Source organism: Centroberyx gerrardi, chromosome 5 (assembly GCF_048128805.1).
Source record: "Centroberyx gerrardi isolate f3 chromosome 5, fCenGer3.hap1.cur.20231027, whole genome shotgun sequence".
Taxonomy (NCBI): domain Eukaryota; kingdom Metazoa; phylum Chordata; class Actinopteri; order Beryciformes; family Berycidae; genus Centroberyx; species Centroberyx gerrardi.
The window spans coordinates 6,496,480-6,520,269 of NC_136001.1; the positions used below are offsets into that span (position 1 = coordinate 6,496,480).

The 23,790-nt window shown below is 42.3% G+C and overlaps 1 protein-coding gene across 1 annotated transcript; it reads left to right on the top strand.

Annotated features, from left to right (window-relative positions):
* Positions 1-5,924: 5,924 nt before the first annotated feature.
* LOC139915126 (carbohydrate sulfotransferase 11-like) lies at positions 5,925-22,895 on the top strand. Its single transcript, XM_071903611.2, has 3 exons — positions 5,925-6,018; positions 18,503-18,582; positions 21,385-22,895. The coding sequence occupies exons 1-3, from the start codon at positions 5,925-5,927 to the stop codon at positions 22,228-22,230; spliced, it is 1,020 nt and encodes a 339-aa protein (XP_071759712.2). The 3' UTR covers positions 22,231-22,895.
* The last annotated feature ends 895 nt before the right edge of the window (positions 22,896-23,790 follow it).

Consider the following 23,790-nt stretch of genomic DNA (forward strand, 5'->3'; position numbering starts at 1 on the left):
GTGGATATGGTTGTTATATGGTAGAGTGTTCTGGGAAAGCATGGAAGTTTCCAGAAAGAAACTCAATCCTTATCACAGAGAAGTCAAAAGTCATCCCTGTCTCACAGTGACTTGCTTATTTTCGTTATCAACTCCGCCCACAACACAGACTAATGGTGAAACCCAGGATGATTGGATCTTAAATGAGAGACTTCCTTTACCAGAAAGTGAGTCATGCAATCTCCAGTGTGTTTACCTGGATACATGGATCATAACACGGTGCGAGTGAGCGTTCCCAAAGCACCCAAGCTTCATTTTCCTTGTCTCGTTTCAGAGAGGTGTGGCACTCTCTGCTGTTTAGTGGAGCAGTGTGGTCGCGGCGTCATTTGGGGTTTTGTTTTCCACTAGGGTTCGACCGATATTGACAGTATTGATACTGATATTTTTGCATTGAAGCTGCCCATAACGGGCATTTCGTACTGATATTCAGTATCTTTAAATTCAACCATTTTCATGCTCCAAAATGCCATGTATTCAGTGTTTTCCCCCAGAATTGTATTCCTGTGAGGGTGGAAAAGCCTCTGAAACTGCATTTAGACCGTCATGGGACACTACATTTTAGGATTAATTCAATTCAATGGTAGGGAAACTCCGGGATGCTTTAAATGAAGGATTAACTTAGACAAAACATCACTGAACAATGAAATGAAATAAATAAAATGTGCAAAGAAAATTCATTTTCATTGCAGGTTTTACAGACTGTTTTCATGTATTATTATTGTAATAAATCAATAATAAATGCATAACAAATGATAATGAAGTGTGTTTGTCAGTTTAGGGGAGTAATATAGGATAGGAGGAGTCCTTATGATAAAGTAGATTTTCATTATGTGAATGTACTTTCCACTGCTAGACTGGATCTTTTTTTCTATTTCAGTCTAATAAGTTCAGCTGCTCTTGAAGGCTGATGGATTTTGTTTGTATCTTTGTCATGTAACCCTGATAAATATGGAGTGAAATATGAATCAATAAATGAATCAATAAATAAATAAATGCAGTAACAAATAAAGCAGTAAATAAATCAATGATGAATGAATGAATGAATAAATGAATTAATAAATGGTCAAATAAATGTGAGAATATTTGTGGAAATGCGTAAATTAATACAGAATTTCAAAAATAAATCAATACATGAATAAATACCTAACATTGTTTCATTTATTGATTGATTGATTGATTCATTCATTCATTCATTCATTCATTCATTCGTTCATTCATTCATTCATTTATTGCTTTATTTGTTATTGCATTTATTTATTTATTGATTCATTCATTGATTCCTTAATATGATAGGCCTGGCCCTCCATAGGCTTTCTGCCCAAACCTTCCTTTCCTTTCCTTTCCTTTCCTTTCCTTTCCTTTCCTTTCCTTTCTGCCTTTTCCTAGTTCATGCACCTTGGTTGTCAGTTTTGTTGACAGTCATCGGCCTTTAGAGGGCAGCCCAGTCTCACAAATCCCTGCATCCGCTTCTGGCCTCAGTCCACTCCATGAAGAGACATATTTTTCTCATAAGAAGGCTGTACATTATACTGTACAGTATACCTGACACCATAACTTGTTCCTACTTGTGCATTCCTGTCATGTCTTCCAAATAAAAGGCAACACCAATTCACAGAAAAGTGCTAATGACTGTCTGCCCTGAAAATTGATCACTGACATACCTTGAAAACATGTTTGCCAACCTTCACGCATCTAAATGAGCTGGAATTATTCCAAATACGCTGAGTTTATTCTATTCGTTTACACGTGTATTGTGCTTGAAAAAAGTGCCATCATTCGTGAATTTCCATGCTGTTTTTTTTTCTTCTTCTTTTGAATTGATAAGCTGCGCTGCAGTTTGCTCCTCTGTCTTGGTACATGATGTTCCCCCCCTCCCCCCCCCAAAAAAAGCAAACGGGACCCTCCTCCTCCTCTTCTGCGGAAAATGTGTTTGCAATGAATCTTCAGGGCCAATGCAGGTTTTGTTGGAAGAGAGTACAAAAAAAAAAAAAAAGGAGGGTAGAGAAACAACGTATGAGGGAGTTAGAGTGACCGTGCGGCTGGGAGTTCAGCCTTGGACTTGTGTCAGATACACAGAGAGCTGCTCCTTCCTCCATGTCACTGTTTTCATTTCACATATATAGGCTACTGGACAGAGGAGGCACTAAAATCGAATCACCCTCCTGTTGTTTTCCCCTCAGAGCGACAGTCAAGCACCCAAATGACCTTTAAAAGAAAGGGTAAAAACCTGAAACCTAAATTGCAACAGGTTACTGATCGTCTGTCCCAGTCTTCTCCCTCGCCTGCTTTCCTTCACCTGACAGGCCATTCGATGTAGCCTGACAGTAAAGTTCATCTCTGACAATAAGCATTAGGCTGGAATGTAGACATTGCCCCGGCTTGCTGGCTCATCAGACAGTGCAGTGAAAGGAAAGAGCCGCAGTAGGCTATAGGAGATTTATGTTAGCGGAAGAGTTCGGTGTAGCGGCGAGAGGCTGCTTTTTGACGTTATGAGAGGCCATTGGAATGAAAACACCCTAAACTCAATTCTCAGGTCATGCAAATATTTGCTTACACCCCCCTTTTGCTCTTTCACCTGGCGAAAGCCACTGTTGCCCATGCTGTGTATCACAGAGTGGGAAGGTTCAGAGTATTCAGACATGCTGTTACAATTCATAAAATCTCCTCACTCTACATGAATTTTTCCTTCGTGATTTCTTTTCATATTCCCCTGCCAGATATGAGTAACATTTCATGGCAGAGTCCAATGGAGAAATATTTCTCCTCTTAGTTACAACTACTACAGGCGAGCCAGCAACTTACTTCAGTGATGTACATTTTGCTTTTGCTTTTTTTTCATTTTAATCTGTATTTATCCAGGGAAAGTCAGCTGAGCTCCATGCTCTTTTCCAGCAACACCCTCTTCACATTCATACAGTTCCACACATTCACACTGGGAGCTGCCCAGTACAACCACAGTCTCCTACTGGTGGCCACTGAGCAGCTCCACTGCAGCAGTTGGGGGTTCATTGCCTTGCTCAAGGGCTCAGAGAGAGGGATTCAAACTGGCAACCTTCCGATCACAAGCCCGCTTCTCTAACCTCTAAGCTGCTGCAGCCTGAAGCCTGTATTGACTCTCACGTTACTGCCAGGAGACACCTCTTGTCTGATTGGCCGGCGGCCGAGGGAATGCGCGCCGACCCCCGGCCCCCCAACGGCTACCCATCATCCCGTTCTCAGACAGTAAACACCTCAACAGGCTTCACACCGTCTCGCCACCGGGCCTCGGGTTTGATCAGTCGCGTGGCTCCTAACCCATCCTGGCTCCTCTCGGGACCCGTCCGCCCCCGGACGCCGGGCGGACGGATGTGAGGAATGTAGAGGAGGTCAAAGGTCAAAAGCGGCTCCGCGGGAAGTCGTCTCTGCTCTAATTAGCCGAACCCGGGCTGGAACCTGGGAAGACGCCGACTGTTTCACCCTTCGAACCCTGGAGGTTCAGGCACGGAGCGGCCCTATCACATGGGGGATTAAGGGTGAACTTTGAAGCCCTCACTGCAGTCATGTGCTCTCCCCCTGTGGAGGCTACACTCCCCACTGCGCCTCCATGATATACTGTAGGTGATGTGTGGAACGTATCGCTGTATTCCATACATCATCCCTTCGGACTCTTTTGTTTTGTCCCAGTCTCATTTGTACTGCTGCTGGATGCGTCATGCAGGAATTGAAGTTCTAAAGTTCTTCACAAGTGGATAAAATATTATAGCTCCCCGGTTTGTTGATATTTATTCCTCCAGGCCCATCCCATAGTGCGATGGACTTCCAGCGTTTGCACCAGTTCCTCCTCCTTTGTTCACATTGGTAAGAGTGAATCCTGGTGGCTCAGTTAGCTAAGGCGCATACTGTGTACCTGGATTCCACCTTTGCACTCTGTAATAGATGCAACAAAAGCCAAAGCAGGAGGTGGCCATCTTCACGCCAGTTGCACACCGGATGCGATTTCACCATTGGCCTCCATTCATCATCTGTGAGAAGCAAGCGAGCGCGTGCACACAGCATGACGGGATGGGTGGCGACATGATCTGGTTCTCAAATTCTGCCAGACATTCATTTTTTGGAAAATGATTGAATACAAAATATGCCTACATAAACCAATGATGTGAAACATGATGTGACCCCAGATGACACACAGCAAAATATGTACCCAGTAAATCACTGGGTTATACTGGGTGGAGTTTCCACACATGGGCCGACCTCATACCAGTAACTGGGTGAAACTGTTGGTTGAATCACACTGTGTTATCGTCAAAATGTCTTCAGATTAGTTACTTTAGCTGGTGGGAGAATCACCAAGAATGTCTGCACCACAAACTCATTAATTCCAGTTGACAGATGATAACATGAATGGAGTTAATATCACCTATAACCATTATTAACTAGCTTTTCAAGATATGTAAAATTATGTTTTGTCCACAATTTCATTCCTTTTTTTTTTCAGTATTTGTAATCTTATTTTGGATTTCAGTGGCATAATGGATTAAGAAGTACGATGTCAATGATCTTGGTGCATATAATCATTTACTCCTCAACCTGGATGATATATAGATTAATTAATGGTAAAATCATTTTGAAGAACATACCACCCTAATGAAAAATCATTCTAATATTCATATAATATTCCTATAGGGACTTAAAGTGTGTTTGTGGTAGTGAGTTTATAGTGACCTGACCCCTACTTTATGTTTTTTTAAATTATTTATTTTATGTCCTATTGTATTATAGTAGTTCTTTTACAGTAGGGCAATATGCATCCTGACAGCAGGCTGATTCCAATTCAGAAATGATTCATTATTTTCCAGTTGCAGCTGAGTTTGGTGGGATGACCTTGCACAATCACAATTTAGCTGAGAATCCACCCAGGGCCTAAACTGGTGAGGATCAGAAATAGATAACTTCCTCTGCATGCGAGTATACCCAAACAATTTAAACAATTTGTTTGACAAATCTAGTGATTTAACAGTGATTAATCAAGTAATTCTGAGAAGGTGAGAGGGAAAAAATCAAAACCAGATGTCGTGCTACAGCCTAATCAATCAGTTTGTCATATTTTGGTCTAATACATGGGGGTGTATCCGACACCATAGTTATGTCAAGGTAGCCAGAAACAGTCAGAATGACACCGGAAATTAGTCAAATTTGCCTTCAAAATAAAAGTGTAAAATTAGTCGTTGGACTAGAGGTCCCAGTCTACAGGGACACTTGTACCACTGCTATGGGTTCAATTAATTTTTTCAAGATCGTTAAAATCCATAAACGTTATCTGGTATATGTTTTGTGTTTCGGTCTTTCTTGTGTACTTTTAGGAGCCTATATAAATCCCTGGTTTTATTTTGAAATGTATGACCGGAAGTGCACCTTTTTCTTAATCTGTCGATCTTGACCCTGGTGTGTTGTCGCATTTGCAGACCGTGTTCTTGGGGAGTAAGGAGTTAACAAGTGAACCAAACCTTTGGAAAGACGCTCTGAGGGCATATAAATCCCCTCTTCCAAAAACAAACTGGCCTTGGCTCGGACTGTACTGTCAGTGTTGCAGCTTGATCAACTTTCCCTGCGCCAAGACAAAGTATGAGCGGCTGGCAAGCGGCGCGTGCAGCTCGTCTCCTCCGGCTCGCTGCTGTAGCCTCTCCGCCGCTCTAACTCCCGGACTGGACATGCAAGGATGTACAGGAAAATAAGGAACAGCAAGGGTCAGCTCGTCGGATCGATGCTCTTAATATCTGTCATAAAATAAGACGTACACGACGCAGATGCCATGCAGCCCGGTCGATTCTGCCGAGCCGAACAGCCCCTTTTCGCATGAACCTCAACGGGATTTGGCTCTGCTTCTTGGTCATTTCCAAAGATTCAGGATGAGAAAACCCAAAGTAAATCGGATGGTTCTCGCCTTGTGTCTAGGATGTTTCATCATGGTCATATTCTATTTCCACAGCAATCTGAAGTCAGGTGAGTTGAAATCCTGCTTTATTATCAGAAAAGGATACATTTTACACACACTTCAGAATAGAGATCTGTATCAAAATGTAGGGGAAAAAAACTTTTTTACTATTTCGGTATGTTTTGGAACATATTTCTAAAGTGTGTATGTCAAATGTAATCTAGACAATACATTTATTTCAGAGCTAGATACTGTCACTGTTGGGTGATGTATAGTGTAATTTAAGCAGCTTTTATTGCAGTTAACTCCTATTGCTTCAACATTAATAAAGTAGAATTAACCAGACATATTACATTGACTTTCTTTGAAAAGCTAGCCCATATTATGTTAATAAAAGTCCTAATTTAACCACTGTGCAGCAGGCCAACTGGTCCTATACTGTATGAGGTCTGCTGATCACATGTCTTCATGTCATTTCACCATAAAGATGACATTGTTCTGATTCTGATCTGATCTAATTATTAATAAGCACACCACTGGAGGAAGGGGTCCCAGATCTATTTTGAACCATTGGGGACATGCAGAGCATTGTGAAGGAATTTGTGTGTGTGTGTGTGTGTTTGTGTGTGTATTCATTTATTAACACTGTGTCATTATACTGTACCTCCTAGCCCAGCTGTCTCTCAACAGCTTTCACTAAAAGATTTTCCTCTCCGGTTCCCACCCTGTGTCTCCATTTCCCTGCCGGCTGTAGAACGCAATAGAGGAACAATTTAATTACCGAGCTGATTGGTTGAGTGTTTCCTCTGCGACATGGAGGAAGGTTGGGAGAAGTTGCAGCTGGTAGCGGGGTTGGCCCGACACTGAGACCCGTCTCCACCTCCTCCAGGTCCCTCTCTGCCACATACAATGGCCTCATTCAGACATGCCCAGCTATATCATGAGCCAAAAAGGCTTATATAGCCCGTACTGTGAGGAGGTTCTCGGTATGTCTTTAAAAAAAGAGGTCAGTTCTGGTTGATTCTTATTGGGAATCTACTGTATGAAAGACCAACCTCAAACTAATGGAGACCATATGGGTTCTATCATATCATACTTCTGAAAAACATTTGTTTGAAATGCACTATTACACGATTGAAGTAGCTTATTAGTAATGCAAGTTTCATCTAGCACTGTTTTGAGGCTATAGACGAAGCTGTGGGAATTTGGTGTCAAGTACTTTTTCCTGTGTAGTATGATGTTTGTGAATATGCTATCTTTTATTTTTTATCTTTTGTGTGTTAGCACCTTGGTCCGTGAGGAACAACATTGCGTTCAGCTGTATACTATGTATGTGGATGAATGACAATAAACTTGAACTTGAAGTAGCTTCAATCTACATGGAATAATGCACCTATGCTTCTATATTAAAACCTGCCTGCCTGTAAGAAATCATTTTAAACTGGTTTCAGATATGCAGCCGGTGTTTCCTATTTGCATTTAGAACCCCTTCTTTTCTCAGTCTAGATTGCTCTGTCTGGGGTAAAGGTCACAGTGTTAAAAGACAGTATAAAGCTGCAAGAGAGCTACCACGTAACAAAGGAATGTACTCCCATGACACAGTGGGATATTCTCTTGTTGAATTGTTTGCCTATGCTAAAGCCCTTTCAAAAGTTAGGATAATTATATAACCTTCCTTGGATGGGGGCTATATGTCATGTATGTTGCCCTGGCACCATACATTGCCAAAAAATATCATCATATCAAGTCATGCCAGCTTGATTTGAGTCCTAAAACCCTATTTTTCTTAAAATAAGTGAAAAAAACATGACATTTGGGTTGAGATAATTCCACTTGTTTCCAATACAAATCAACTCGTTTCAAGGCTTTTCTTGACTCGAAACATTATTTTGATATTAGTGGAGAAATCCACCTCACTTCAAGACAGTGTCACTTGGCTCTAGAAAAATCTACACTGAAGAAATATGGGATTTTATGACTCGGCACAAATGACTTACTAAGATGGACATTTCTCGCAATGTGCGGCCTTCCTATGAGGCCAGTTGTGCATTCTCTAGAAACGTAACACAAACACAAGGAGTGAAGAGGAGAAGTTTGCGTGGCACAACATGGTCTGTGGAGTGTATACGGTATGGCCGCTGTCAGGATCTTCTCCTGCACATCCCCCTATAAAACTCACAGTCAGCTGCTTGTGCTGTTAGAGACACTGATTTATATGATGCCAGGAAGTGATACAGATGTGAGTTGACGCCTACTCTGAATTGCCCCAGTTGATGGTTATCAGGCAGCCTACGAAGTTGTTTTATTCCAAGCAAAACCATCAAGAGCTGCAGGTAAAAGTGAGCCTGAGAGTATTGTTCAGGCCTTGGGGCAGCTGCCATTATCACTGCACTAAGAAGAGTCCCCCCACCTCATACCTTCCTTGTCTGGGCTTGACTTAAGGCCATGAGGGTCATAAAGTTTAACTGTTCAGCACACCAGCGTCATCGGGAACACCTGCTGTACACTAAACAAATTTGCTCTAGAGTCCCTTGGAAATATTTCGGACATGGCGGTGGAAATCTTCCAAAACTTCCAAAGATAGAACACAGTATCAGTTGTTTCTCTGTTCCAACAAATCTCAAGAAGAGTTCTGGATCTGACATTATCTAATCTGACTCGGAACAGAACGTCCAGAAAGTCAAAGTGTTTCACTTGATCCTCCTAATGATACTTTGGAGTTGCCAGTTGAAATCAGTTCTGCCTCGGCCGTCCAAGGCTATCTGATGACAGCTTAGGGTGGCCCTGCTGTTCCAACCTGCTCTCCTCCCCAACCAGCTGCATATTCATGACAACATGGTGCTGCAGGATCTGATTATTCAGCGACTACTCTGGAGCATGGATTTCTCCTCTCAGTCCAAGTTTTCCTTTGTCTATAGTTGGCTTCCATTAAGGCCAGCTGCTGTCAGCGTGGAAGCAATCCCCAAAGGATTTGATTTACCCACGGAGAGATGGGACCAAGATGACTTGTGGGCATGTTCATCCAGTGTAGATCTTGCTCAATAAGACCTCCACTCTGCCTTTATTCCTCTTTAGAGAATCCCATTGTTTTAGTAAGATTTAAGGTTTGCCATGTGGTACTAGAATTCTCCTTATGCAGACCGTGCTGACTCTGCATTTTCAGAGATGAACATTGAAAGCTAAGGGAAGTGGCAGGTATTCACTGGCTGAAACACGATAGGCACATGGCGGAGGGTAGATTGTGAAGTGGTTTGGCAGGCAATCAATCCTCCAATAAATGACTTAAACATTGGAGAGGATCCATAGAAGCAGAGCAGACAGCTTGGGACATCTACTTATGTCTTCCTGCCGAATATGTCGGTGCACCAAATTTCTTTGTTTTTTGGTGTTAGAACAACACAAATGCGCGTTTGATCCCGGCAGCCTCTTGAACTTATGTCTCTGAGAAAGATCAGTAAGATGCATATCTCACATCTGCATATGCTAGATTCAATAAACAGACACCACACCACCCACATGCCTCTGCCTTTGCTCTGACACCCTTTACACACGCATTTGCGGCCTAAGGATCAGGCTCTCCCTCGCACAGTGTGTCTCTCAGTAAAGCTCTTTGGCAGGAGAGGCCGTGGAGGGGGCGGGGGCCCCACTTTTCCCAGTGGGACCTAAACACAGAGCTCCGTTTATGGCAGGGACAGGAGGAACACACATTGGCCTTTCTATATTTTGCATTTCCTACGCCCTTTGGTTTTGTACAAGCCAGGCAAAATGCAGAAGAGAGGGTTTGACAGCATTGGGTCTACAGAGGGGTAGACCAATGGGACTGGTCCGCTTGCTCTGAATGGTCTTCAGGTTGAGTGTTGGTGAATCCCTTTAGAATAAGTCCAACCATGGGCCATGAGGCTGAGAGTCTGTAGGTTTTCATTCCAACACTACAGCAGATGATTTACTGATCAGGTGTGTTGGTTAGTGAAAACAGCTGGTGTAGTGTTTGGTTGGAATGACGACCCGCAGACTCTTGGCCCCATGGCACATGGTTTGAGTCTACTGCTTTAGATGCTGTGTGGGTCTCCCCAGGTTCAGTGGTAACATTTTTGTCACTTTGGAGAAACTGCTATTTCAAACGGACGGTACCTCACCTTGGCTTCCTCTGAAACCCAGCAGTTTGACTTCAACAATTTAAGCAGTTTCTTCCCTGAAAATGTGTTTTTTATGTAGTCTGGCTGTATTGAAATACCACATGACAAAAGGTGGATTGTAAATTTCCATGCTCGTTGAGTGATGCCGCATTAGCAGGGTAGTGACGACACATAATACGCTCTTTCAGCCCAATAAGTGTGCCATCTCAGCTTGTTGCTGAAATACTCACTCATAGTCTGCCAGCTATTTGTCAGAGCCCAAATTCTTTCAGACGTTACCTCTGCTGACTGGCCGGCATTTCATTTAAAGAAAAAAAAAAAGGCAGGCTTTGGGAGTGGTCATATTAGAAATGTGTTCTGGACTCACTGGTAGTTTCCATAAGGAAGTGGTAATATGTTTAGAAATCAGGTCGAAATAAATCAGTGTACTGTAGCAACATTCACCACAAAATGCCCCCTCACCTTGGTACCTCGAGGCAGAGGACAAAGCCTCCCTTGGGTGCAGGATCTATTAGCATCTCTGACTCTTTTCATTCCAGCAAATAGGCTTCATTTGGCATCTTGGCAGAGATAAATCCACTGAGTGAGAAGCTTATAATTGTGTGGTAGAAATTAGCTTTCATTTCTATGAGCTAGTTTGGCAGTCAAGCTGGCTCTTTTGGCATACGGTTACTTAGTTGTAGCTAGTGAGCAGCTGTTGGGTTGACAGTGGCTGGGCTGCAGATGGCCAAAGTTAAACTGCTATGCTGTAACTCCGAAGTAGGTAGCTTTCATCTCTGGTCTCACCATGGCGTGTGGCATGTGTGTATAGATAGAAATGGAGGGGAAGGACGTGACTGGAAAGAAGGGGAAAACGCCATATAAGGGGACTTCCCATTAGCACCAATGCTAAAATTCAAATATTAAAATTCACTTTTTCTGTCTCTTCTGGCCGAAGCTGTCATAACATTTTGTGTATTCCTATAATAAATACCATGTTATACACACAGAAATTTCCCTCTATCAAATTGTTTTTTGTTTTTTTTTGTGAAACAAAATGGACGACTATTAAAATCTACTCGTCTTAAACCATTAAAATGCTAACTGGCTAACTACGACTAACGAAAGCTGGTGGCATGTTGCTACTATATGTTGGCCTATATTTTCCCACAATGTTTTTGGATACTTTTGTGTATTTGCAGTGCAAAGTGTGTAGCAACTTATTGTTGCCATTTTCAAAATTTGCTGCACGAAGGAGACAAACACAAAATGTTACTGGGTACGTTAGCTTGTTAGATATCGTTTTGTCTTTTTGATAGCTCAGCTATGCAACAGAAGTCCTGGCCTGTTAGCATTTTGTGACACTGAATCAAGTCAGTTTTTATGGTTGTGCAGTTGTCTGACAATTAGGGGTGTGCCATATCGTATCGTTCACGATAATACCGGTATAATTTTTAATATGATAAAAAAAATTCATATCGTGATAATGGCAATATTCCGACTTGTTGACGTAATGAGGTCACATCGCTACGCTGCAGGAATTATACCACGGCCAAACGGCCAGTGCCGTGGATGCCCCGGAGTGTGGCCGTAATGCCCCTTCTAAAATGAACTATCCACACGGCCAGTTTGGCATGCCCTGTTCCGAACTGGCCGTTGTGCCCTTAAAAGAAAGTTGCGGATTTCCTCATTTAAAACTACATGCGACGCAGCAAATAAACAAACTTACGTTTCCCAGTGTCTCCGTCATCACGCTGGACATCAACAGTAGCGTGAGATTTCTCCCACTCCCGCAAATATATGTGTAACGTTAACGTAAACATTAACAGCTAATTATTAATTAAACTGAAAGGGAGAGAGAGAAGCCATCGCTAACTGCTAAGATATCGCTAACTGCTAAGATAAGTAACTAGCAGATCTGAAAAGCGTGTAAACAACTGTGGGATTAGCGAGAAAGTCGCTAAAAGAAGGAGAGAGCTATGAGTGCTTGAGCAGAACTAGTGTAAGTTTAAATGTACAGCGGGTAATTAGCCGCTGTAATGAAGAATATAGCAAAATTAACCGGGTTGAGAGCAGCAAAAACACTATCAGTAGCAGTAGCCTGCATGAGGCGTTTAGGGAACATCGGTAAATTGTAGCGTCTACTGATAGTCTGCATGTGAGGCGTTTAGGGGACATCTGTAATTTGTAGACACAGAAAATAACCTGGGTTACACTTACGTTATCGTGTGTTACTGGACATGTAACTAACTTTTCAGTCTGAGCCATCTTACATATGTGCTGTATCATACTGCAGCACTTAATTTTTCTATTAGGATGTTTAGTTTGTTGAGGAAAAAGGACTGAAAAAAGGATTTTAATAACCATTGGTTTTGGCCTTGGTGCCCTACATTTTGGTCGCGATGCCCCAATAAATTTGTATTTATCAAAGGCCAAAGTGGCCTTGCCCTAAAAATGACTTAAATCCAGGCCTGAACTTATGCACAGCAACAACAAGCATGGCTGAAAGCGGCTCCACGGTGGAGTTAATTCCAAAAAGGGGAGCGACTTCAGTAGTGTGGAAGTGGTTTGGTTACAAAAGAGCAGATGTACAACAAACCACGGTAATATGTAAGCAGTGCAAGAAGACTGTAACAACAAAAGGGGGCAATACATCAAACTTATTTCACCACCACAAGCAGAAGCACCCGGTTCAGTACGAGGAGAGCCAAAAATCCAGCGAGGAGAGCTCAACAGCTACTGTGAGTTCAAAACCAAGCAGACAAAATAACTGAGAGATCATTTTTGTTTAGTTTTTACTGAATATTTGAAGGCAAACTGTTACGTTTATGCCGACATATAAAACTATAACACTTATTTTGTTGCAATTGTATGTTCTTGAAATTAATAATAAAATATTTTTCAGTATTTTGTCATATCGTCGTTATCGCAGAAATACCCTGAAATATCGTGATATTATTTTAGGGCCATTTCGCCCACCCCTACTGACAATGGAAGTGGAAAGATATGTTAAACATTTCACTGGATCTCAAAATAAGTGATAACAGAGAGTCACAGGCACAGACTGACACAAGAAGTGAAATTAGCTACTGAGACCATAACCTCTTGTTGAAAAAAATTATTGACTATATTTTCAGTGAGAAGTTGGGTTGTGGCCCCATTGACTTGCATGGAGTTGGGCGTCTTGGAGTCTTTTTGGAGCCGGCATCTAGCCGCCTGCCGCCGCTTCATTATTGGCTTCAAAGTTCACCTGTGGTTTTGGCCACTTGGTCAGAGGTGAAGGAAAGTGGGCTTCTTTACATTATTGGCAATGGTGGGAGCCCCAATCCTGTACCACTTCCAGGTTGGAACTCCACTGTTTCTACTCTCTGTTTCTAGTCTCTCTTAATGCCTGTAAATATTCCAAAGTTATTAACTCATAATATTTTGCAGTCTGTTGACAGTGCGGACGACCAATATGCATAAGTCAGCATGGCTAACATCATGACAGTTAACAAGTACAGATCCTGTCCAGGTCCACGGTGCGTGTGTTGAACTCCACTAGCTGCGGCCACACTGATCCGTCGGAAAACGGACATAATTATTGACGGATAGATTTCTGTCCATTGGGCTGTTTGGGAACGTCAACATGGTGGAGAGGCAGAAATACAGCAGCCTAGCTTCGCTTATAACGGTGCTACTTCATAGCAACAAGTTGAATTCACTTGAACACATTGTTTTATCACTCACATTGGGTTGAAAATAGGAAAGAATGTTTAGTTTCTTCTTTCTTGACATTTTCACAACACAACCTGTCAGCTCCTCGGCTCAGATTAAACTGTCTGTACTTGTCATTTGATTACATTTTCAAAGAGTTTCCCACTGAAAAGGGTCCAGATTGTGTCCGGATTTGCCACTGTTCCTTCACATTCAGTTCAGATGATCTTTAAGTACATGTTTTGTATGGAAATCTATGTGTGTGTTCCCCAATACCTTTTTTTCTTTTTTTTGCTTCTTGTGTATCCACAGGCTTTGTCCCACAGTAAACTGTACTACAAGGCCAAAATAAAGGAAACTCCAACTTAGAATTACCTTGGCATAGTTTCTAGAATTGACTGGAGCCATTTTGCAGGAATGCAACATCACCCATGCAAGCTTCATGAATTGAATTTGTTGTTTTATTGCTTTCATGCTCATCAAACCATTCAATGACCACTAATGCCCTATGGACTGGGGCATAGTCACCACTCTGTTCACCATACATGTTTTACCTTGGGATGAACGTTGATAACTCAAAATTGCGTTTTATGTATTGGTTCTCCAGTTTAATATACTTTGTATCCCTCATTTATTCAGGTATCCCTTGTATTTTGGTGGGTTACCTATACATTTAGTACTGTACATGCAGAGATTCCCATTGGCTGGCTGCCCCATGGAGTGTGTCAGTGGGTTCACCGCTCATAAGCTGCTTGCCACCCATGACTTGCCAAGTCTCACCACGGTGTGGAAAGAGAGGTGGACACATACACACACACACACACACACACACATACACACACCATCCCTCAGCTGCTCTCTGTGCTATCCTGGCTACAGAACCACACACAGAATATTCCTTTTGAAGGCTTTCATTTGACATAACACACCCACTGGCGGCCATATTGGAGGTCCTCAGCTCTTGGGCATCCATTGCTGCATGTGAACAGCTGATTATCCTTTTCTAAATGTACAACTCAGCCATCTGAAAATGTAATCGACATGGTCACTGAATGGACCTACACGCACATCACAACAATCCTTTTCAGATATCTCTCTTTACTGGTTGGTTGTCTTATATTTAGACGTTATTTGCCCACAGCCAATTCTCCAATGAACCTCCACGATGCCACCGGACGTGCTCGCTGGGGAGATTCGAGACGCAACTAAAAAGCCACTATTGCCTTCGGTTCATGTAGTGAACATGCATCAACGTTCTAGCAGTCCAAGCAACTCACCACAGAGATGTTTTCCCTGCACAAACTGTGCATCAAATCCCCAAGGAAGGTCTGCTAAGGCCCTCTGTGTTGGCTGGCTGGCATGTGTGCACACATGGCACAGGGTTGAATTCTGTCAGGCAGATAGGGTATTTACAGTCACGAGTTCAAAGGTGACATAAATATTAGGATTCAACGCCACTTCTTGATTGGATTGACCTAGACAAGATTATGGGTTGTCATGCGAGCCTGGCTACTTCGTGCAATAGTGTCCATGCTGCTCTTATCTGTTAAACTAGAAGGTCTTCATCAGAAAATTCAATCAAATGGACCCTATCTGAGCAATCTCTTCATGTCCTCATCCATCCACAGTGCTATAGAAAGGAAAGAGGGAAATGACCGCGTGGCAGCTTTCACTCTTAGTTTTGATGTGCCCAACCTTTCCTCTGTGTGTGTGTGTGTGTGTGTGTGTGTGTGTGTGCTTAGTCCACAGCAGTTAGGTCTCCCTTTCATTCCCTCTCTGAATTCGTGCATTTAGTATTAATCCGTCCACAGCATGCGATTCCAGGCGCTTCCTCCAGTGAAAATCCTTTATTCTCATGGAAGCAACACATATTTTTCTTGTTTGCGTGTGTATGGGCATGGCATGATGGGGAACTTGTGTGTAGATTAATTTTCTATGAGTTTGGCCCTCGCAAACCCTTGAAGAATTTGCTAGCCATTCTTGCATGCCTGTTCTTCTAGTCCTGTGCATCCACTAGGTCTTCAATAAAGACTCTGTTGTACTATTTTGTGACGACTTGCCGAGTTGAAATGTTGCCTTTACTTGACAGGAGCCACATGTTGACCTCTGAACCCGACTGCTGACTGTGGCAAGATAATGTGAACCATAATGGTAGAAACTCTCTCCGGGGGGGGGAAGCTCAGGATAGCGCTGCCTCTATTCCACATGTGTGTAATACAAGACGTAAAGGACTGGAGAAGCTGGCATTTCAGGAATGCGAGTCGTATTTAATTGGATTTGTAAAGTGGAAGCAATGGAAGTGAAGGCCTCGGTTTCTCTGTTGGCCACAGAGTCTGCTGACTTCCTGAATAAGTGTCTTGTTTGCGGCTGGGTTATCTCTCATCACTTCATCATTTTGGACATTATTACTTTGGCAATAGTTTTTTCAGTTTCTGTTGAACAACTTCCACATCAGACAGTAAGTTACTTCATGATATTGCTCAAAAATGGAGGCGGTGTATTGCTTTTATTGCCCCCGCCTCTTTCATTCGATGTTGCATCACTTTGGGGATGAAGCTTATCTCTGATTGCGGCTAAGTTATTGCCGTTACTCTTGCTTTCAGGCTGCATTTATATTAGTTCTGCTTGTGGCTACAAATGTTTGACAAAATATTAAGTTATTAATATGTCATGGTCAAATGTGGGCAGTATCTGGGAAATTGTAAGAATTCCTTTCCAGTAGTCCGTCACATTCTCAATAAGCTACAGCAACGTGGGGGGAAAAATGAAATCTGCTTGTAGAAAGCAGCCCTTCAGAGGTCATTGCAACATGTTATTTTGCTTCTATATTTAATGACAATCCAGTCCTGGCATCTTTAAGTTTGAGAGAGGAGAGATCAGTTGCCACTGCCTAGGATTTGCTCTGTTTTGTGAAAAAAATGTCATTAAAGCTGCAGTAGGCAAGATTTTTATGTAAAAGTAACACACTATTTTCCCAAAATCCAATTCTGGTGTCGTTATGGTCACTGGCAATAAAAGTAGACATTGTCACTACAGTAATATTGCAGGCAGACGATCGCATTTACATTCGCGAGAAAAGAATGTAATGATGGAGATGGATTTTGCGAGAGACAAGTGCAAACGCTCTTGAGGGATGATGGCTTAAGGTTTATTTCTTTTTGTATTACCCGGGACTTCTGGGGTCAGAGGCTGACCTCAGTAAATGTTCCCTGCTTGGTTCCACATGCCACATCTGAACACTGCAGCAGAGAGATTTAGGGTCTGGTCCTGAACCTCGTAGATCACGACGGTTGATGGTTTTGGTTAAACTGTGTCAAACACAGTCTCCTATCACTTGTGTAGTCGTCACGTCTTCATCCGCTGACTTTCACACCCAAGTGGATTAAGATCATGTATAGAGAGCTCAGTGATGTATATGATGGTCATAACTGAGAAGTTATATCCACTTATATCCCACAACATAGGCAAGTGGTGTTTTATAATATGGGGTCAAAAGTTCTGTCTGTTTACTTGAAGTTAAAAGCCTGCCTGGCAAACAAATCTGTTGGCAACCAGATGCAAAAGGACACAGAATGTATAGACAGAGTGGGCTTCTCTTTAACTTTGAACTTGACAAAGTTGGATTTCTTAGATTGATCAGAGTTAAGCTAAGCTGGCATTAGTCATAATAATGAATACTGCAGATCTTACAGAAAAGGAGGGCAGTGATTGATTTTTGTGAGTCTTCCCCACTCCTTGGTTGTATTTGATGGCATTTAAAACTAAAACATTGCACTCGGATAAGATAGAAGATAGAGTTGCCACAGTACACTAAATATGAGTGATGGATAGACTCAAACTTTTTAAATAATGTATTTGAGTGTTTTGCTTTTGTATGTATTTCCCAGTGCTTGTGCTTGTCTTGTTAGTGAGAGGTCCACAGTGTAATTCTGTCTTTTCTGTTTTTATCCTCTAAGGTTGTGTACTGTGGATTGATCCTGTGTCTCTGTCCTTGTCATCTCTCATATGAGCTAAAATGATTCCCCTACCAAATTGCGTAATCTGATGCCAAGGCAATCGGGTTCATCCATGCAAACCTTTAGATCAAGCCTGTCCCCAGCAATCCTTCTCAACGTAAAGAACCCTTATCTTGGGCTTTTGGGTTCTCTCTCTGCTTCCCTTCAACCACAGTGTCTGACAAATGTGACATTTTTGAATGCGGAAAATTGCATGTTTTGGACTGCCAAACCCTTTTTTTATGTACCATCACAAGTGCACTGAAGCATATGAAGCCGTGGCAATAACACGTCTTGAAGTGAATTTCACATCATACAATAGACTCAAGTCAAATGAAAAAGTGTTACTCCAGTTTAGTCTCTAAACTTTAGCTGTTTTCGTCTAATGGATTCTCTTTTCTTCCTACTTTAGTTCTGTCAAAAACTATATTTGCTGGGTTTGGTGTGATGATCTTTGGAGCTGATTTGTACTTGTGGATTCAAGCCAGACTGCACAAGCATGAAGAAGAGTAATCGGTCATCATCAAATTTCACTTGATATTGTGCAAACACGCCATTTAGAGACAGGACATAAGCACTTAACTGTTGTAGAGCGAGTGGTCATGCACTGTAAGTTTGAATGCAGCTTCATTTTAAACACGTTCTGATGCTTTAACTCAACACATCTTTCCCTCTCCCAGTACAGAAGAGGTGTAGAGAAGCTCTTTTCGTCACATTTCCTGACAGATGTACCTCTGTTTCCTCAGCCTCTGATCCAGCCGGCGAAGGGAGGAGTGGGCAGAAATCCAGGAGGAGTCCTCTACAGACACTTTACGACGGGGACCAGGTCAGTCTCCTCTAACCAGGATCTCCTAGCTGTACTGTGAACAGTCTGCAGTCTGGGTCCTTATGGACACACGGACGTCTTCTGTTCGGACACATCCCCGTCTGAGCTGTTTCTTTCCTTTTTCACACAATTTGTTTCAGTCCACAGTATTAATCAGGTTTACCAATGCATATGCCCATTTTGCAGAATTGCAGAATTTGTATTGTCAAATTTGAAACTGAATGCAATGGTTTGAAATTGAATTTGGTCATTGTTGCTTTCAGCTTTCAACTTTTATTTCAAACTAGTTTGAGGTACAAATTATATAGGGTTATACTGATATTGGCCTTTTATTAAAAAAAAGTGGATATGATGGATATGATGCAGTTTGATTGGTTACATATTTATTGTAGAATTGATCAATACCACACTGGTTGTCTATGGGAAGCCCTTAACCTGAATTGATTCTAATGAGACATTTTGATCAGATTCCTCACAAGAATGTATATGTTTGTTATTATTATTATTATTATTATTATTGTTGTCATCCTGGGTTTCCATGTGGAGTTTTAGTGTCTCATGGTCTAAATGCTGTTTCATAAGATTTTCCACTGACAAGAATATAATTCAGAGTGAATTTTTTGCTTGAAAATGAATAAATTTAACAATATTGAATGTCAGCGCGAAATATCAGCTATCGGCAGCTTCGATCCAAAAATGTCAGTATTGTGTCGGCCTTCAAAAACTCATATCAGTCGAAACCCAAAAGAAACTCAGTGGCTTACACACAAATGACCCTTGATCTAGTACAGCTCCTTCTGATGTCTAGTTTCAGCAGGAAAAAGGTCAAGCGTCTTTGTTTAATTACACCAATGACATTTACTGTGGAGGATTCATGGGTTCGCGTTGGCAGCTTCAGACTGCAGACATTTAAGAGCTTAATAAAGTGGTTTGGAGCAGCGTTTGATGAGGGCAAGAAAGGAGTTATGATAAGGATGGCGTTCACCTTGTGATTTTTTTTTTTCAGGTATGGGGGAGGCATGCAGCAGTATCATAAAAAGTAATAACCTCGGCAGTTATTTTCCCAGCTGGGGTGTTTTGTACAATAGTATTACTTTATGATTACTATTACAGTATAATTAGTACAGGCTATGCAAGGGATGCTACACAACAAGAAGTCTAATAAAGTCATCAACATTTTATTTTTCTTATGTGGAGGGGAAGTCATTATGTCGCCGTCAGTACGAAGCATCTTGACCTCTGCATAGGGCTTATTTTATATAACATTATATCGCTGAGTACAATAAATTAAACAACTTTTTTACATAGTTAATGCAGTGAACATTATTATAGTTTAAAGGTGCAATAAGTAGGATTTTTACTGCCCCATAGCACAAAATGACCATAATATATCTGTGGGGGGTTGATGGGGTTCTTCATCAATCAGCGACTCAATGATTACTTGGCCCACATTCTGTTTTGGAACAAAAACTCCCCACCCATTGGAGTCTCAACACCCCTCCACCTAAACTGCAGACAAAATTTAAAATATTGTTCCATATAAATGTTAAAGAGATGCATGCTTGGCAACAGAGTCCACTAATAGTGGTTCTGTAAGAGCTGTTTCCAATTAAAGCTCCCTGGGAGCAGGACGGAGGTACACATGCCAGAAACCAAAACGACTCCGAAGGACATGATTTACTTTTAATCGCTTGTGGTATTTTCTTTATTTTTCACTTAGTAGCTTCCCCAAGTGGAACCCTGTTGTGCTGCTGTGCTCGGGGGATCGGAGTCTCCTAGAGTTTAGTATGATAGCTGGATCAAAACAGCTGGTGCACTGGATTACCGCCAGATACCGTAGATTTATTAATTTTCATATCTAGGTAAAGGCTTTTGTGTTCCTTTGCACAGGAAGTGCAGTCAGTGCTCACAAAAGATCCAACCAAAGAGATCAGTCCTCCCTGGTCAGTCAGCTATTTTAAATCAACAGAATCTTCTTTTTAACTTGAGTTGAAATCACATTGGTTGCCTTGGAAAAGTGTCTCACTGACCAGTTGTGACGCACTTGAGATATTGGTCCATTGATCGCACTCCCTACATGTTTCTAAATCATGCATATAGCTCAGATCAACGGATAGAAGTTAGAAGACAGCGTTATATACATACAGTATGCAAAATCCCAGTGAGAGAAGGGTCACTGTTGGCACTAGAGCCGGTGTTTGGCCAGTCCCGGTCTGTCCTTGATGTGCCAGTGTCTTCTCCAGTGAAGACAGAGAGCCACACATACGGTCAGACAGCGAGTCAGGCTGAGAGTCTCAGGGCTCCGACCGCTGCAGCGGTGAGCCGGGCTGAGCAAATGAAAGAGGTAAATAAGGGGTTTGTGCCGCGAGGAGGCCAAGCTGAACTGGGTGACCCGTGATGTTATGAAGGCGGTGTGCGGATGGCAGGGGATCGACCGTGATTAAGACCTCCTGAGGAGAAGTGGGTGTGAGTGTCGGAGAGTATATTTGCAGAAGAAGAACTCGATATACTCCGCATTATCCTAACTGCAGGAAAAGATGAATAAATGAAGCTTGATGCAAAACACGCAGGGCATCTACTCCACTTAAACTCTTAAATAATACATTGTTTAGTTTTCTTTAGCTTTTTTCCTTGCTTGTCCCGTTTTGTTTGACTGGGTTAAGGTTAGTTCTGACTCACACAGTTTTTGAATCTCTTGAAGTAAAAATACATTGAAGTGGTCCAAAGATTGACCACAAGTGCACTAGTTATTTTAGGGTTGATCATTCATTGTTTCTTTCATTCTTTCCTGTTTTTGTGTAGGTTGAATCAGCGGTACAGGCGATTCACCAGGGCCGACGGGAGCTGTTAGAGGAGGCCTGCCGCTCGTACACCCGCAAACGCCGAGTCCTTATCCCCGAGGACCTGAAGCACGTCATCGTGGATGACCAGCATGGCATGCTGTACTGCTATGTGCCCAAGGTGGCCTGCACCAACTGGAAGCGAGTGCTCATGGTCCTGACGGGCGTTGCCGGGCCCCACCGAGATCCGCTGGCCATTCCTGCCAACGAGGCCCACGTGCCGGGGAACCTCCGCACCCTGTCGGAGTACTCCACCTCCCAGATCAACCAGCGCCTGCGCTCCTACCTGAAATTTGTCTTCGTGCGCGAGCCCTTCGAGCGGCTGGTATCGGCGTACCGCAACAAGTTCACGCGGAGCTACAACACGGCTTTTCATAAACGATACGGCACGAAGATAGTCCGGCGCCACCGGCCAGATCCCCGGCCGGAAGCTCTGGAGCAAGGCAACGACGTCTCCTTCGAGGAGTTCGTGTACTACCTTGTGGACCCGGCCACCCAGCGAGAAGAGCCCTTCAACGAGCACTGGGAGCGGGTGCACTCGCTGTGCCACCCCTGCCTCATCCACTACGACGTGGTGGGCAAGTACGAGACGCTGGAGCAGGACTCCCGCTACGTGCTGCAGCTGGCCGGGGTGGAGGGCCAGGTCGCCTTCCCGGCCTCTTCCAAGAGTACCAGGACTACAGGAGACATGGCAGCCCAGTTCTTCCACAACATCAGCCCCTTCTACCAGAAGAAGCTGTACAACCTCTACCGCATGGACTTCCTGCTCTTCAACTACTCCACGCCAGCCTACCTCAAGTTTAGATGAGGCTGCGACTTCACTCATCCACAGACTCAGCTTGAACTCTCTGACCCTGAACTCTTGTAGCAGGTCAGTGCAGGTTCTTCCAGTTATTTTGAGATCCTTATGATTGCTCTGTGTAGGCCTCGTTATGGATAATCCAAATACTGTGTTGTAAACGCATCAGAAGTTGATCCTGAATTGATCTCCGAAGCATATTAATTCTTATTTTTGAGAGTACTAACCTGGGGAACTATATTCAAAGTGCTTTTCAAAAAGCAACATCACGCTGGAAAACGTCTCTGGAGAGAGGAAGTAGGAGAAAGTAGGAGAAGACATTTCATCACAAGATGAAAGTTGTTGCCTAAAGTAGGCAAATTACTTTTTACTGTAATAGGTGAGCCAGTGGATATTGGTCACCGTCTTGGTATGTCTGACATGTCATTCACCATCAGTGTATACAATAGGAACAAACTGATCCTCAGCAAACTTGGTTGCTATATTTTCATAGTTGTCTGCTGTTTTCAAAGGTATAATTTTGCACGACAAATGTAATCTCTACATCAGGAGGAAGGTAGCATAATGAAAGTATTATTAATATCACATTTAGACAATGAATGTCTCCAAATGTACGTGCCTTTTACCTTGGGCCTTATTTTGACCCCAAAAGACATATGACATCCTTTTGTAACTGTGACAGTTTATTTTTTGTACTGTAGGAAGAGATTTTATGCAACATGGCATTGACTTTATTTATTGTGATATTTCTGACTCTATTCAAAGTCAGGCAAACCAAAATAGACATACGGTTTCTTTCACAATTTTCAAATAAACGCAATTCAGCAATTGTTTATTGGTGTGGATACTGAAAGAAATTTTGTCTTAGATGTTTATTTGTTTTCTGCATTAGTGTGTCAGTAGACTGCTCTTTATAGTACATTTTTTGATATTTATAAACTTTTCATTTCATTATTTTTGAAAGCATCTTCACTTTATGGATTTTTTTTTTACATGTGCCTAAGACTTTTGCACAGTACTGTATAGTTTGCTTCATCTCTGACATTTAGGCTGTCTATCCTTTTAGAATGGCACTGCAATCATGACACCATACTTTAGATTGGTACGTGTCAATCTTTATTTCAACAGCAAAACATGAGGGTGCAAAGATGTTCTCTAGATGTCGTCTCACTGAGAAGGTGTTACAAATGTAATAGCATACCTACAAAGTTCAGTTAAGCTCGGAAGCACTGAAAATATTATTCTTACAGTCTTTGGTGGTTATGCCGTTTCCATAAACATAGATCAGTAAAGACGAGCGTTGTTCTAAAAGTGCATATCAAACGATTGAAAAGGCCCCATACAGAGAGTTACATACTAAATCTTTTGTACACAAAAATAGCATGAACAAATATCTGTATCGCCAACGCTTAGAACACACACGAACATTGAGACACAACATCATCCATGGAACATTTGGCAGCGCAAAACTTAAGAGTGTGACCTTCAGACGAACACATTAGAGAACTCATGGCTCATCATGGTTTAAAGGCACATATCTACATGAAATAAACATGGTGAAATCTAACA